The 14,689-nt window shown below is 43.4% G+C and overlaps 1 protein-coding gene across 3 annotated transcripts; it reads right to left on the bottom strand.

Moving 5' to 3' along the window:
* Positions 1 to 24: 24 nt before the first annotated feature.
* fkbpl (FKBP prolyl isomerase like) lies at positions 25 to 1,919 on the bottom strand. 3 transcript variants are annotated; one of them, XM_057041925.1, is made up of 4 exons: positions 1,780 to 1,919; positions 1,316 to 1,453; positions 947 to 1,232; positions 25 to 867 (listed from the first exon to the last, which is right to left on the bottom strand). In XM_057041925.1, the coding sequence occupies exons 3-4, from the start codon at positions 1,091 to 1,093 to the stop codon at positions 208 to 210; spliced, it is 807 nt and encodes a 268-aa protein (XP_056897905.1). In that variant the 5' UTR covers positions 1,094 to 1,232; positions 1,316 to 1,453; positions 1,780 to 1,919; the 3' UTR covers positions 25 to 207. The 3 variants fall into 3 exon arrangements, with proteins under 3 accessions (XP_056897905.1, XP_056897904.1, XP_056897906.1); XM_057041924.1 differs by having other exon boundaries at positions 1,667 to 1,902; XM_057041926.1 differs by having other exon boundaries at positions 1,682 to 1,902.
* Positions 1,920 to 14,689: the final 12,770 nt, after the last annotated feature.

The following is a 14,689-nucleotide window of genomic DNA, read 5'->3' as shown; positions in this document are numbered from 1 at the left end:
GCCACCTACTCAGTCACGACTCACTTCTGAAGAGACTAAACGTTTTTATTTATTCATCACATTCACTAATGTGTCACAATAGCAGCAGACTAATAAAGTAGAAAGAAAACGGTGCATAGACAACACCTTTTCTGAGGGGATGAATGCATTTCTACATTACACAAGTGAGTGAATTTATTATTTAACAGCATTGACCCAAATTACTGTTCAGCTAAACATTTTACTGAGCCTAAGACCCATCAGCGCATTTGTTTCTTTTTCTTTGCTTGCAATGTTTTTAAGTGCCTTCAAAGCGGCAGGTGATTCCGGTTGTAATTCCAGCAGTTTCTTGAACGCCTGCCTGGCCTCTTCTAGTTCATTTATCATCTGACAGGCCTGTCCAAGTCGGTACCAGCCCTTTGCACCCCCGGGCTCCAGCTGAGTGGCTTTAGATGCACTGGTTCTTGCCCGTTCTGGCTGATTCAATTTAAGTTGGCATAAGGACATGTTGGAGTGGAGCTCGGCTTTGGTTGTTCTGACTTCATCTGCAGAGGGAAGGCGTGTTTGGTCTCCACTGTCCAGTGAGACTGTGTCAGGATTTTGTCCTTGTGCATTCACCATTCCAACATGGCCGTGGATGGTGATGACGAGTTTGAGGGCTCGACTGTAACTGTCAGCTGCACCCCACACATCCCCACTCCTAAATCTCACACCACCTTTCTCTTTGTGAGACTTCACCCACCCCCACTTTTCACACAGAGTCATCTCCCACGATTCCTTGCCTGGTGTGAAGGCTCTGAGCTCAACTGTGGCACGCAATGGCAGGTTTTCCTTAGCTGCTTTGGTAATAGACACACCTGATCCATTTGGCACTGTGGAAATCAGAATCTGACAAAATCTGAAAATTAGATCATTCTCATAGTTGATGAGTGTGTTAAAATGAGTAATGTCATGTCTATAGTCTCACCTCAGATGTTTCTCCGGCTCTCATCCTCTCCACACATGCCTCTGTGATATCACACTGACCCTCTCCAAACCTAATTGTGGTCCAGTCACCAACTGGGACTTGAATGACACAGTCCTGACGCCTAGAGAATGCTGTGGCCTCTGTCATCTCAGGGAATGGTTGTGCACGCTGGGCTGAAATCCCCTCATTTCTCTGTTCAGAAACAAATTATCAGCGTCATCTTCAGCTTTCAGCCTCACTCGGACTTGGCAAAGAGAACCCAATCTTGGACAATCACTGGAAATACCTAGAGATTTAAGAGAAAAATAACATTGTATTTACCTTTCATAAAATGATAACCAAGAGAGAAAACAGAAATGGAAACCATACTTTGAATGCCTCTGGATCGCTTTTGCTGGACTTTCCAGAGACCATTGGGACACACTGACACCCAGGAACTGCCCTCATCATGACCATCATCATCATAAGTAACGTTGCCACGCAGCATTTCTGTGTTTCCATCCATTCCTAGATAAAAATGTAGGCGCGTAAACGATGATCGCTTCTGATCAAATGCACATAGTACTTAATAATTGTTTAGATTTTAACAAGTCTATAGTACTACAGACCATTAAATTGTGTTTGATAACAAGTAAAACGCTGGCATCTAGTTTTATTTACCGCCAGGAGAAAAAAATAATGAATGGAATATTGAGTAAGGTTGGCGAATAGCAACAATACCTGGACCAACAATACCTGCCAGAGAGGGACTGGATTAAATTATTCCACTGTCCACTATTCTTCAATCACCAACAATTCATTATAATATTGAAACCAACATAAATATATCTTACTTATTGTGAAGGCCTGTCACTAAATATCAGCAACTTCATCGATCGAAAATGACTAAAACTACAGATAATCAAGGTATAAACAAAAGCCGGAGACTCTTCTTCTTCTACTGCTCTGCTGTCTTCTTCGTGGTGCAGTTTCGAATACGAATGTTACGCTTTTACAACATTGCCCCCTAGCGTACGTGGTTATACATTATTTTGATCGATTTGCAGTTTCTGACGAACGTGTCGCATTAGGAGTGAAATTCCAAGGCGTCTTGTCAAATGAAATATTATAGTCGTACACATTAATAATAAAAAAACAATATCGTTAGACGTTTCTGTTTAGTTTAAGGTGTCAGGATTTTATTCACATAGTGCAACTACATAAAGATTGGCAAATTTAGCCACCTCCATAAATGTAAAATAAATAATATTAACGCTCAAACTTTTTTAGTTGGTTTTTTTTAGCCATCAGGTATTACCCACGTTTAAGCGTCGTTATAAACATTTATGTCAGGAGGTGGCAATATTGAGCTGGGGTGCAAGTTAGGGGTGAAAAATTGAAGAAGCTACTTTACATGAAGCATTAAATCACCCGCGCAATTCTTTTGTCAATTATTAAAAAGGTTGATCCATGATTTATTTTAGAAGATATAGAGATAGAGCACATTTTATTTGAAAATCCAATTATATGTTTAATTAGAGACTTCATCATCTATATTTCCATTGTTGCTGTTAGGTTTATAGTTTTTGAAGTCTCAAATTGTTGTTATTTATTGGTGTCATTGCTCAAGCTGAGCTAATTCAACAAAACAAATTTTAGCTGAAAGAACAACCAAAAGAAGCATTGACTGCTATGGTAAATACTGTCACTTCTCATCTCAGATCAACCTACACTTTCCCATTATAAAACAAGAACTTTGTTCATCTTACCCCATGTGTTATCAATATCATCCACCCCTCCTGTCGATCTTCTCTTTTTGACCCGCCTCACCTTCCTTTTGGCTCCCTCTGACTTCCCAGCTGGCCTCTTGTGAAACATCCTTGTAGGTAAGTTCAGAAGCATGCATCCCAGGACGTCTCAATGTTCGCCAGAATGGCGCTGTAACCTGCCAGCAGCGGGGTCCAGGGAACATCTGCAACCTCAGGAGCCAGAGATTTTTGGGTCTTGGTATATGACCTCTGCCGCCCTCTCTAAGGGGGTTCCACGTGCGTCATTCTGGGAATAGGTGGTGGGAGACAGGTGAACAAAGAGGAGGAGCACAACAGTAGAACAGATAAAGACAGACAGATAAAGGAAAGAACTTGTCATGCCATATATGCTAATGCAGTACATGAAGAGTAATATTAGATAGATAGATAGATAGATAGATAGATAGATAGATAGATAGATAGATAGATAGATAGATAGATAGATAGATAGATAGATAGATAGATAGATAGATAGATAGATAGATAGATAGATAGATAGATGGATGGATGAGGATTTGGGTGGGGACTTCCCTCCTGAGGATAAAGATGGACCAGCCACCAGTAGAATCAGTGGAACTAACCAGGAATGTCAATTCCACCGCAGAGACTATCAACATCTACGATATGGTAACCGTCTCCCTAATCGGAGCAGACAGCTCCGACTTCCAAGACGAAAACTCTGATCTGGTCGAACCTCTCTGCCTGTGTTCTTGTTTTTGTGTTTTTCCTTCATGAAATCGTCGGCCAGCTCGCCTGTGAGCCCTCCATCACACATTCCCTAACACTGTCAGGCAGTTAAACACACACGCAAATGCACACACAACCTCCACGACCCTGGTCAGCAGGGTCGTAAACAGACAGGGACAAATGACAAGATGTTTAACAGTCTTGCTGTGAAGAGCAGTTTTACTGTAGCAGTGACAGAAGGTAAAAAGAGGACATTTACCCCAAATTAACTGAGGTTTTTCCATTTCTTTCTTTAGTTACTTTTAACTAGTGTTAATGTTAATCAAACTTAGAGCATAAATTAAAAACACATTTTAATTCAGTCTAATTTGATTTTATTTAAATAGACTGTTGAAAACAGGATTTTTTCTCGGTGAAGCCCACAGCCTGACCCCCCAAAAAGCAACTGTAGCAGGATAACCTCATTCTTCCTTCCATTAACAGGGAGAAACCTTGAACAGAACTAGCTCATATGGAGGGCGCTCCTAATGATGGCTGGCCAGGTTATGGAGGAAGAGAAAGGGGAAACAGGGAGGAATGACAAAAAGATGGGGAAAAGACACATTATGGTTAGGGTTACCCTAACCCTAACCTCTAACCCTAAACCCTAAATAAACAATTTATTTGTTTTTTCATTTATTATCTATTTAATAACCACCAAAAAATGAATTATTTATTCTCTTAAAGCAATTTTTGATGGCTCAGCTGTCAGGTGTGGTAAGCCCTTCTTTCTCTGCCTGTCTGGGCCTGGGCTTGAACCTGGATCTCCATTGGGGGGACTGCAGCCTTTCCACTGAACCTCCTCCTTTGGATCAGTTGGCCAGAGCTAACACATTTAACCCAAAAAACCCAACCTCTAACCCCTAACACAAACCCCCAGCAAACCTTAACCCAAACCATAACACCTAATCTCTAACCCCTAATCTGAAACTAGTCTAACCCTATACCATGATCCTAACCCTAACTGTAATCACTAAACCTAAAACCTATCCCTAAACTCCAATCCTAACCTTAACCCAAACCCTAAATACTATGAACTTAAACCCTAACCTAACCTTACCTAACCATAAACCGTAACCCTAAACCTAAACCCTATCCCAACCTAACCTAACCTAACCTAATCCTATACCCTAAAGCCCAACCCCATCCACAACCCTAACCCTAAACGCTGACCCTAAAACCTAACCTAACCTAACCTTACCTAACCATAAACCGTAACCCTGAACCTAAACTCTAAACCCCAACCCCAGCCCTAACCCTCACCCTAAACCCTAACCTAATCTACCCTAACCCTAACCGTATACCCTAAAGCCCAACCCCATCCACAGCCCTAACCCTCACCTTCAACCTAAACCCAAACCATAAACACTTATCAAACCACTAACACCTATTCTCTAACCCTGACCATAACCCCAATCCGATCCTTAGCCACTAACTATTTGAGGCTGTTTTGAGACATAAGATTTATGTTTTTCTCAGAATTGTTGGTGCTGTTTCCTGCATTTTTGAGTATTCATGTGTATTCACTGTTGTTCATATCAAACACTTTTACCGCTTTTATTGGTGGCCAATATTTTACCTTTACATTTTACAACATGGCAGTTTTATTTGATAATGAGTTTTAGGTACTTTTTACAATGAGGAAGTGTTTTACTGCCTCTCTAGTTTTGGTTGTTTATAAAGTCGGGCTCAGATTGTTCTATGTAAACAGAGTTTGAAGGCTGGATCTTTATTACATCTTCCCACACTCAGCAGTGAAAGATAAGACAAACAAGATAAGCTCATTAGCCCACAGTGGCTGTCGCGCTGGTGGGTTCACCGTTGTAATAATCACATTTGAGTCTTTAGCTCTAATCAAACCTGCAAAATCACATTTATAAATGTCCTTTATTGTCTTCTGTCACTGCTACATAATACACAATAGTTTCAGCAGTATAATTAGAACCACATATAGTGCGAGAAAGTTGGATGACCTGAAGCTGAAATCAAAATACAATTTATGGCATTTTTTGCTGTCATAGGACAGTTGCAATATAAGCCATTATAAGCCAAATATATACACGTAAAAAGAGGCTGGTTTGACGCGCTGCCTTGTAATTGAGAGAGCTTTCCAGTGGAATTACACAAGCTGTGAAGAATAATGGCTGGAGAGGTCTGCCAGGTCAGACTTATCTATCTACGTTATAATATCATGATGAGATGACTTCAGCAGCAACAAAACAGAGGCTCCAAGTTTGAGTCCCAGGACAGCAAGACATCACAGCATTGCATCCTCGCACATCTCTGCTCACGCCACATCCATCAAATTGCTAGCTCTTTGTTTTCCGCGCTAGCAAAGGGCGCTACCAAGCACCTTCAGCGGAGTCCACACAACTGTCAGCCACTTTCATGAACAATCTTTTTGATGATGCTCGGTCCACTAAAACATGATAAATCTGTTGCTAGACTTCATTTTTGCTTGTTCACGCATATTATTTTGCAAGCAAAGGCCACTTGTTTGCACGCGATGACAAATGTTCTGGAAATACGTATTTTCCCACAACTGGATAAATTCTGGAAAATGTTTTCGACTCTATCCTCCATACTTGAAATCACAGCATTATTGAATTGCATTCAAAAAGTCAGACGTGTGATTGGGTCAAAGAACCTCCCTGCGCATGCACCAACACACACTTGCCTCCTGTGTCCACTTCAAATGCCCAGAATGCACCACAATTTTGGCACTACTGAACATATTTAAAATGTGCCTGGCAGCAATGAAGGGAATCTGGCGGTAAGTGAGGATAAATTCGTTTTATCTGCTGCGCAAACACGGGTAACTCCATTACGCCATTCCTCTGGGGGGTGGTTAGGCAGTTGTCCCAGTGCAGCATGAGTAGGAACCCAGCGAGGGAAAGCGATGGCTATCGGGAGCCACGGGGCAGATGGGAGGGGGGACCGTTTTATTGATGCACGCAGCATAATGGGGTCTTCCTGTGAGGGAAATGCAGAAGTCTTGCTCTCTATGATCAGAGAAAGTCACTGTGGGCCATTAGACCTCTGCACGCATGCATACTAGCGCACATCTGGATGTGCTTCTGCTGGAACTGCACCGCGCGCACATTCTGCCCGCACACATGACCTTTTAATGCCATTGAGCACAGATAAGGCTGCCGAGCCCTTCTAGCTGGTGCATACCACCAACAGTGAGTGACCACACACACATGCCACCTGTTCAAGTCATGTCAAACTACTCGCATGCGATTATGCCAACCATTTTCTCTAAATGAGGCGTTTATGAGGCATCGTGAAATATTTGCAGCTGAGAACAATCAGATCGGTATTGATCTTGATGCAGAGCTAAAGCGTAGTTGACACACCCATAAAGGCTTTACAGCTGTGTTTAGTGGAGACATTGTATTTTAGGCATGGAGGATTAACTGAGCGATGTATCAGCTTCTCAGAGTTAACTCTGCGCAGGTGACGGGCATCCGCACGCATCTCCCCTGATACGTCACCGCGGGCCGAGAGAGAGAGCAAGAGGCCTGTTGGCTCGTGAAAAGAAGCAAACGTCAGGATTCAGAAATCACCTGGTCCGCTGTGATTTACAAGGGAGTTAGATTTGGATCAGGGTCTGAGGTCCGCCGAGGGGGACGAGGGGGCTCTAATTCAGACCAGTCTCCAGTCAAAGTAACAGTCCGCAGCTCCACGCTCTGTTAGCCATCATGTGTGTCTGGCAGCCTGAGTCCCGCAGTTGGTGGCGTCATGCGGCGTTCTCAACAAGCTGCCTGCGGTGCGGCAAACTGTGGCAATCGAACAACAGCTGTACGCTGGTGGCGGTACTGAATGGGTGGTTAGAATCAAAGCCGTCGAATTTGTTCTGTTGGTAGAACCACCACATGTCCTGTATGCCCAACTGGTTTACAGTCTGGGCAGGTCAAAGAGTTGCCATGATTCTGAGAGGCTTTATATGGTCCCTGCTGCACCACTATCGCATGCATCTGTTTTCCAAAATGACTATTTTTCATAGGTACCTGGACTTGTAGGGTGATGGGGCCCCCACTGGTACTGGATAAGGTTAGAGTTGAGAGTGCAACCTGTGCACCATCAGCGTGACGGACTCAACTGACCAACATCATCACCAGAACTCTTTTCCCACGCCACTCCTGTTCCCTGAAGAAACATACAGTGCGGCAAGTGAGGAGTGCAGCCCACCCATTGCAGTCTGGCGTGAGCGTGAAGCACATGCACGGCCCTTCGACCTCCTCTCAACCCTCCGCTCACTGTACTCGATCTAAATAAGACCCAGCTGATCTGGCTGTTTTCTCCTCTCGCTCTCCACTTCGGCATCTCTCAGTCATCTTTTTTAGGCCTTTTTTGCCTAATTGTGTTGCACCAATTGAAGCATGACTAGAATTTTTTTCCCCTCATCCCCTCTTGTGTTCAGAACCAGTCTATGTGTGGTGCACCTCAGGGGAGCATGTAAAGTATAAATCTATAGTAGTTCTGACATTTCACAGTGTTCTCTGGTTCCCATTTGGTCTGATGTCCAGCATTCGCACAGTCCTCCCTTTCTCCTACTCTACGCTCTTACTTGTTCATTGTTCTGGGGATGTTTACTTGTGAAGTTGCTCACACTGAAAGCAGAATTAATGTCATGTGCTTCACAAACAACCTTCTCCAAATAAACCACCGCAATCATCTTGCCCTTGTATTTATTATCCATTGTATTAATTTGGCATAAGGTCGAAATTGCTCCATGAGCGGAATAATTGAGTGAGGATGCAGGCAGTTTTTAGGCAGCAGCTTGGTGCAGGAGCAGGGATGAGTTCCTGCTCTGTTCTTTCATCTGAACTCCCATCAGCTCCATCAGTAAAACTTATTAGTTTAAGAAGAAGAACAACAATAAGAAGAAAAAAATTACAAAGCTCTTTTAGTGTATAAGTGTACGACAAGACATGCAGGAGGAGATGCTCCAATGAGAAGAAACTTTGGGGTCTTTCAATCAAAGATCTTTACAACAAACTATAAATTAAGAAAATCGCTGACAAATGATAGCTTCATCCAGTTAATTTATGACTGTAGCGTATATGGATGCTAGGGGACACCTGGTAAGCATGATAACTTCAGTTAGCGATGAGGATTAAAGTGTTTGGCTAATATCAGTGGCAGTAGCAGTTTAATAAGGGTCAGTTTTCCCACATATTGTATCTGGTGATAGCAGATAATAAGTGTGTTCCTGCTGGAATGCTTTGGTTGGATACAATACAACTGTTGTAAAATCAAATTTATGCTGCTATTAAAATGTGCACAAGAACATTTGAGGCACCCGTGTGTCTGTGGTGTGTATCTCTGAGAGTGAGCAGTATGTTTCATCTTGTCAAAGCCTTCTGAGTGATTTCTTTTCTCTGATGTTGCACGATAATACTAAAGTTATTGAAGTGCTCATCCATCCCACCCAAGCTGAAATCAAGAGGCTTGTCCGGGATTTATCAGGGCAGGAAATGAAAAGCCTGAGACAGACTCCCGTCGGCTTTAGAGCAACAACGGCTCTAGGAAAGATGACTTTAAACTTCAGGCTCCGATGGGGAGACTGAAGTTTTCCACTGCTTTTGTCATTTTGTTGCTTCATACTCTGGCAGGACATGCTTCAAGTGTGTGTCAGCGGACATAACCATCATGCATAATTGCTGGATACTGACTCGCAGCTTCTGCGGAGACGCCTCCAAACCCAGAGTGCTTGTCGATCTGTTTAGATGTTGTGCATGAGTAGCTGCTTATGTCATATCATCCCTTATATCCTGTTTATGGTTTCAGGAGCGTCCTTTTGCGCATCAGCCAGGAGGATATATGGAAGGCCACAAGGCATCGCAAAGACTGCTGGGACTGCAGCTTTTCGCATCACTGCAGAACCTGGGCCCAACCAACTCTTCTTGCACTTTCCCATCGCTCGTGAACAAGATCCAGACAGGCTCCTCCACTTCAGGAAGCCACTTTTCTGACATGGAGGGAGCAATCCACCCACTTGCGACTGAGAATCACAGCTCTGGAGCTGCCGATCTTCACATACAGAATGAATCAGACCTATTTACTTCTTGCAGCCCATAACACCCCCTACTCTGTTTCAGACATATTAGTACTGGCCCAGCAGACTGGTATCCACAGGGTTTATGGATTTAATGTTCTGTGTCAGACACAGCGGATGGCCTGTTGTTACTCCCTCTGCCAGGAATATCAACCTCTGTCTGAGCCCCTTCATTTCTGCTGGCTTCAATTGGTTTGGTACTGGGCAGACTGGGATAAATGGGGGTCAGAATGCTTAAGCTTAAACTACTTTTTTCTTTCTTGGTGCTTATAGCTTACAGGAGCCAGATGTAATTTACCAACAGGGAGGTTAATGATGGCGCAACCTTTAATTTCTTTGTTGCACTGATGATGTAGCCTTGTCAACACTTGTACGCAGGTCAACATGTATATTTCATCACATGAAGACAAAGGAATTTCTAATATCTTAAACATGTATCATTATTTGAGCTGCCAAGAGGCTGCAAGTGTGGAGTGTGAAGTGAATTGACTTTGGCCATGCCTGTGAAGCATCCAACACCACAGTGGGATCATATATTCAGCTTATAGAGCTCTAAAGGCATCACTGATACGGGGCTGCCGGGCTGCTGAGCTTTGAAATTATTCTTTGAAACTTTGGAATACCGAGGTACATTCCAAAACGTACTAGACTGCCACGACAACATGTATGACTCTGGTGAAAAGACTGAATGCTTTGGGTTTGTTTTTTTAAAGAAAGACACAACCGCTAGTCAGTGGAGACGACTGACTCCTGAGGAATTTCCAAAAGGCAGACGTTAAATCAAACGAGAGCACTGAGTCCAGATCAGTGTGTTTGACATCAACCTGTCAATACAGGAAACTGTTTCATCCAAAGTCATAAATCAAATTTTTCAGCAGCCTGATCGGAAAAAAGTTTTGGCCTTGTTTCAGGAGATGATGCAGACTGACGCTGCCCGTTAGTTTATGCCCCTACAGGTGCTCATTCACCCATTTGCTAGAATATAGCTATACTAAAGCTCTCCTAAATACAGTTATTGTTCCCGTAAGTTCATGGCTGTCCGTCAGGAGACCCCAACATCCACCAAGATCTTTCGCATCAGCAGACCTACTGTTGATGCCAGTGGTCCCAGCCAACCTGTTAGCCCAAATAAATGCAATACAGAGGCCAACAGTCAAGTCAAATCAGGAAAAATAAAAAGATAAATTACAGTATGGATGTCGGCACAGGCCACATCTTTGGTCTCAGAGAGGCTTGAAGAACTAGCGCCAACCGATTCTGAGACCTGTACTACAAAGACCAGTAGTTATATTGTTGTTATTTATAGTTATATTAATCAAGGTTACAAAAGAAAGTCCAGTGGGAATAGTGGAAATGAGTGACAGAGAGGCAGGAGTCCACCAGGGCCTGGAGAGCTGCCGTGTCTGCAATTCATACAAGTCCAAATCCAAACCATGAAAGCACCAAACAGCCACTTAAATCACAGAGCGGCGCCAAGGACAGGAAAATAAATCAGATTTGAGGGCTCTTGTGCAGAAAATGATCTGATTTTTCACGTCATGTCCTCTCTTTTTTGGCTCCCAATAGTTAAAAAGAAGCTGTTCGTAAAAATGTGTAAGTAAATTGTAAGTAAACACTTACTAACTAAAAGAGAGTGTTAATTGTGTGTGTGTGTGTGTGTGTGTGTGTGTGTGTGTGGTGTGTGTGTGTGTGTGTGTGTATACTGGCTCCAGGTCAGGCATAGACCAGGATCCCAGTTGGCTTTCGCTTCAAAGGCCCAACCCGACCGTCTCAAGTGCACCTGCTCTCTGTTAAATCCTGCTCTCATCACTCTGAGCGTGGAGGGACTTCTGATCAAACTAACAGCCTTCGCCAAAACTTGGCCCAGCATCAGAAACCTAAAACAACCTAAAACAACCTAAAACACCGCGCAGCTCTCAAGAAATAACCAAAGAACGTCCATCACAAACTACAGCATGTCTCATGCTGTTTCAGATTATTGTGTTTCCTACATGGTACACAACCTTTGGCCCACCGTTCCTTAAATTAGCTGCATTTATCACGTTTACCATTAACATTTATGAGCAATAAGATCAAATAATAGATTGACAGAGTCTTAGCTGTGAGTCTGTAGTAGGTTAAAAAGTGTTTTCTGTAAGTAAATATGCAGGGAGTTCATACAAACAACATGAATTTATCATGGTGCACACACACACACACACACACACACACACACACACACACACACACACACACGAATTAACTGATTCACTGTCCATCAGCCATGTGACTGCCTCCCCAGTGGACGGCACACAGACACCTCCCAACACAAACAGGAAGCTACCCCGCATAAAGCTCCTCCAAACGGGAGCGATTACACACTGGGCACTATTAATGATCAGCACCCTGCAAACGTGACACGCATTTCCTAGAATTCATTTTAAAATCAATGCCTCCACCCCTCCGGTATGAGTTGTGCAATCCCAATTATATGTGTGGACTGATTGCATATCAGCATTCTGCCTCTTCCTAAGAAGTGCTAGAGGTGTGTAACATGTCAACGGGGTCATGCTGCCATACATCACTTTGATGTCGTCTCTATCAGCCGCATCTCAAGTGTGTGCTTGAGCAGAACAGTGTGCGTGCGCGGTCTGAGGTTGCACGGCCCGATGGCAGCCTATGGACACGTGTTCACACCATCACCATTGCAGCAACTGTGACTTCAGAGCAGCTTTAAAGCGTTAAAGGTTAGCTTAGTGACACAGAAGTAAAGTCTTTCCTTTCCGTGGCTAATGTTAGCAGTGTTTTAATTTGTTTGGGTTTTTGTGCGTTTGCACACACACGTACACACATATACACACCCTCAGTGTGAATACCTCATGCTGACGACAGGCTCCAACACCTCCTCTGAGATGGCGCCAAACTTTCTTCCAAAGAAGATTCTGGAGACCTGCTGCTGCAGCGTTGGTCCAAGGCTGTCCGCCTCTTTAGGCACATCTAATTTTACTGCGCAATAAATTATAACTGATCTGATTCTCTGTGCACACGTGTGCGCTGCGGTGAGTCTGCTCCTGAAGGACAGGGTATTTTTAGGCTCTCTGATGTTATTCTGACCTTTAATTAGCTTTAAAGATAATGCTGCTGGATTTTTGGATGAGGGTCGCCCGGGCAGCTTCTCGGGTCTTTTTGTCATCATTGTTTATTGGTGTTGCACACATTCCTCTAAATACATCTACAATACGTCATTCCACAAGGATTAATGGTGCACAGAATCCAACATGGAAGCATTTTGATCACATTAAATCCAGACCGACGAATGTTTTTGGCCTTTAGCATTTTACTCTCCCAAAGGAATGATGCAGCTAAACACTGAAGTAAACAACTTTTCTCCTATTTGTATCTATGATGCACGCACTTGTTTGCTGAGTTGACCTCAATTTTCTCAGTCTGTCATAACTTATTTCTAACAGAACCTGAGTATTAAACTACAGCAATTGTCATCATCCCTCGTAAATTTAGCCCACGCGACGCACTTTGAAGACTTTCATGTTCTACCATTTTTTTTTGATAAATCCCTCTGCTTTGCCTTTCACCTGCCGACTGTTAACCCCATCTTTCCCCGCGACCTGCAAAATGTTGCGCTTGCCCCGTCCGTGTGGGAACTCTGCAGCTCTGATGTCTGGCCATCCTCCCACCTTCCAGCCTGTCACAGGATAGGAATACACGCTGAGCTCATCCAAGGATTGCCCAAGGCATTATTCGGCCCTCCGTCCATGTAGCCCACCTCTGCTTTGTCCTTATTTCATTCAGCTTGTCGCCTTCCCTCTCTGCAACTTTCCATTCAGAAACAATCGTGAGTGATTAAATGTATCAACACAGAAATCATCTGGATTACAGCAAAAACCCATGGCCTCTGTAAACCTCACCTTTATCCCTCCTTCACCCCAGAATTCATTCAAAACCCCCTGACAGTACTTTTCCTCTGAGTAGCCTGTTGCCAGATTGGAGCTTATACGTCAGGCAAACTTTTCCTCCGACTGACATAAGGCACTTGACTCTGTTATTGTTTATGAGGAGAAAGCTGGGGTCAAGTTCAGAGGCTGAGAGAGAGGGAGAGAAAGTCTGTTCCAACTCCAGCCCCACGAGAGAGCATAACTCAGCCGTGTTTGTGCTTCACTAATTCCTTTTGATTTAGCAGAAAATTGTAAGCTAAGCTGCGGCGTGCAAATATTCGCCCGCGCCTTTGCCTCGCAGCCTCTCGCAGCTCCCGCTCCAGCCAGAGCGCCCCATTCTAAAGACGCAGAAATACAAATGTCTTCGAGATTCAACTGCGGCTTTGGCACATAATAGAGCTGTTTCCTCGAGCTTTTGATGGAATAACAGTTTGCGACAGCTTGAGCTAATTCTAATAGTTTTAATTCCAACAGGGATTTTCCTGATTGTTCACTTGTTTGTGAGTGTTACTGGGTCAGCTGAATCAACAGTGGGATTCTTAATGCTTCACCACAAAGGCCACACAGGTTTAAACCTACAGGCGTATAAACTGGCAGAAATAATGGCCAGTCTGTCATTTTTGAGCTTGCAAAAAAAAAAAAAATCTTTTTACAGAAAAGCAAGTTGTTTGGGGGCCTTCAAGGACAATGGAAGGTGTCAGAAATTTAAGGATGTCACGGGATGACAGTAGTAAACCTGTCAAGTATGGAAGGTCACCTTGCTCTGAACAATGGCGTGTGTGTGTGTGTGTCTGTTATGGAAGCATTGTCTCAGCAGTCCTCCTTTTGACACATGTGGTTCATATTTGAGCCAGATTTTGCTGCACCGAATGGTTTTGGCTCTCTTCTCCTGGGCAGTCCCGTATTGTCTCTCTCCCTCTCTTTCCCTTTCACTCTCTATTTATTTATTTATTTAGCACAGACTTTTATTTCAGCCTGGGCCGAAATTGCAAGCGTGACAAATATTTAAACACACATTTGCTCATAATAACAAGTTAAACAATCCCATATTTTTATTTTATGCAAAGTAAGATGTTCCTGCTAAATAGTTAAAGGACATGTGATATGAAAGAGGAACAACATTATTATGAAGCACCCTTTGTGTGTGTGTGTGTGTGTGTGTGTAGACAGACAGACAGACAGACAGACAGACAGACAGACAGACAGACAGACAGACAGATAGACAGACAGATAG

The sequence above is a fragment of the Takifugu flavidus genome, chromosome 8, assembly GCF_003711565.1.
Source record: "Takifugu flavidus isolate HTHZ2018 chromosome 8, ASM371156v2, whole genome shotgun sequence".
NCBI classification, from domain to species: domain Eukaryota; kingdom Metazoa; phylum Chordata; class Actinopteri; order Tetraodontiformes; family Tetraodontidae; genus Takifugu; species Takifugu flavidus.
The sequence above is the reverse complement of the archived record's forward strand: the minus strand, read 5'-3'. Positions and strand labels throughout refer to the sequence as shown.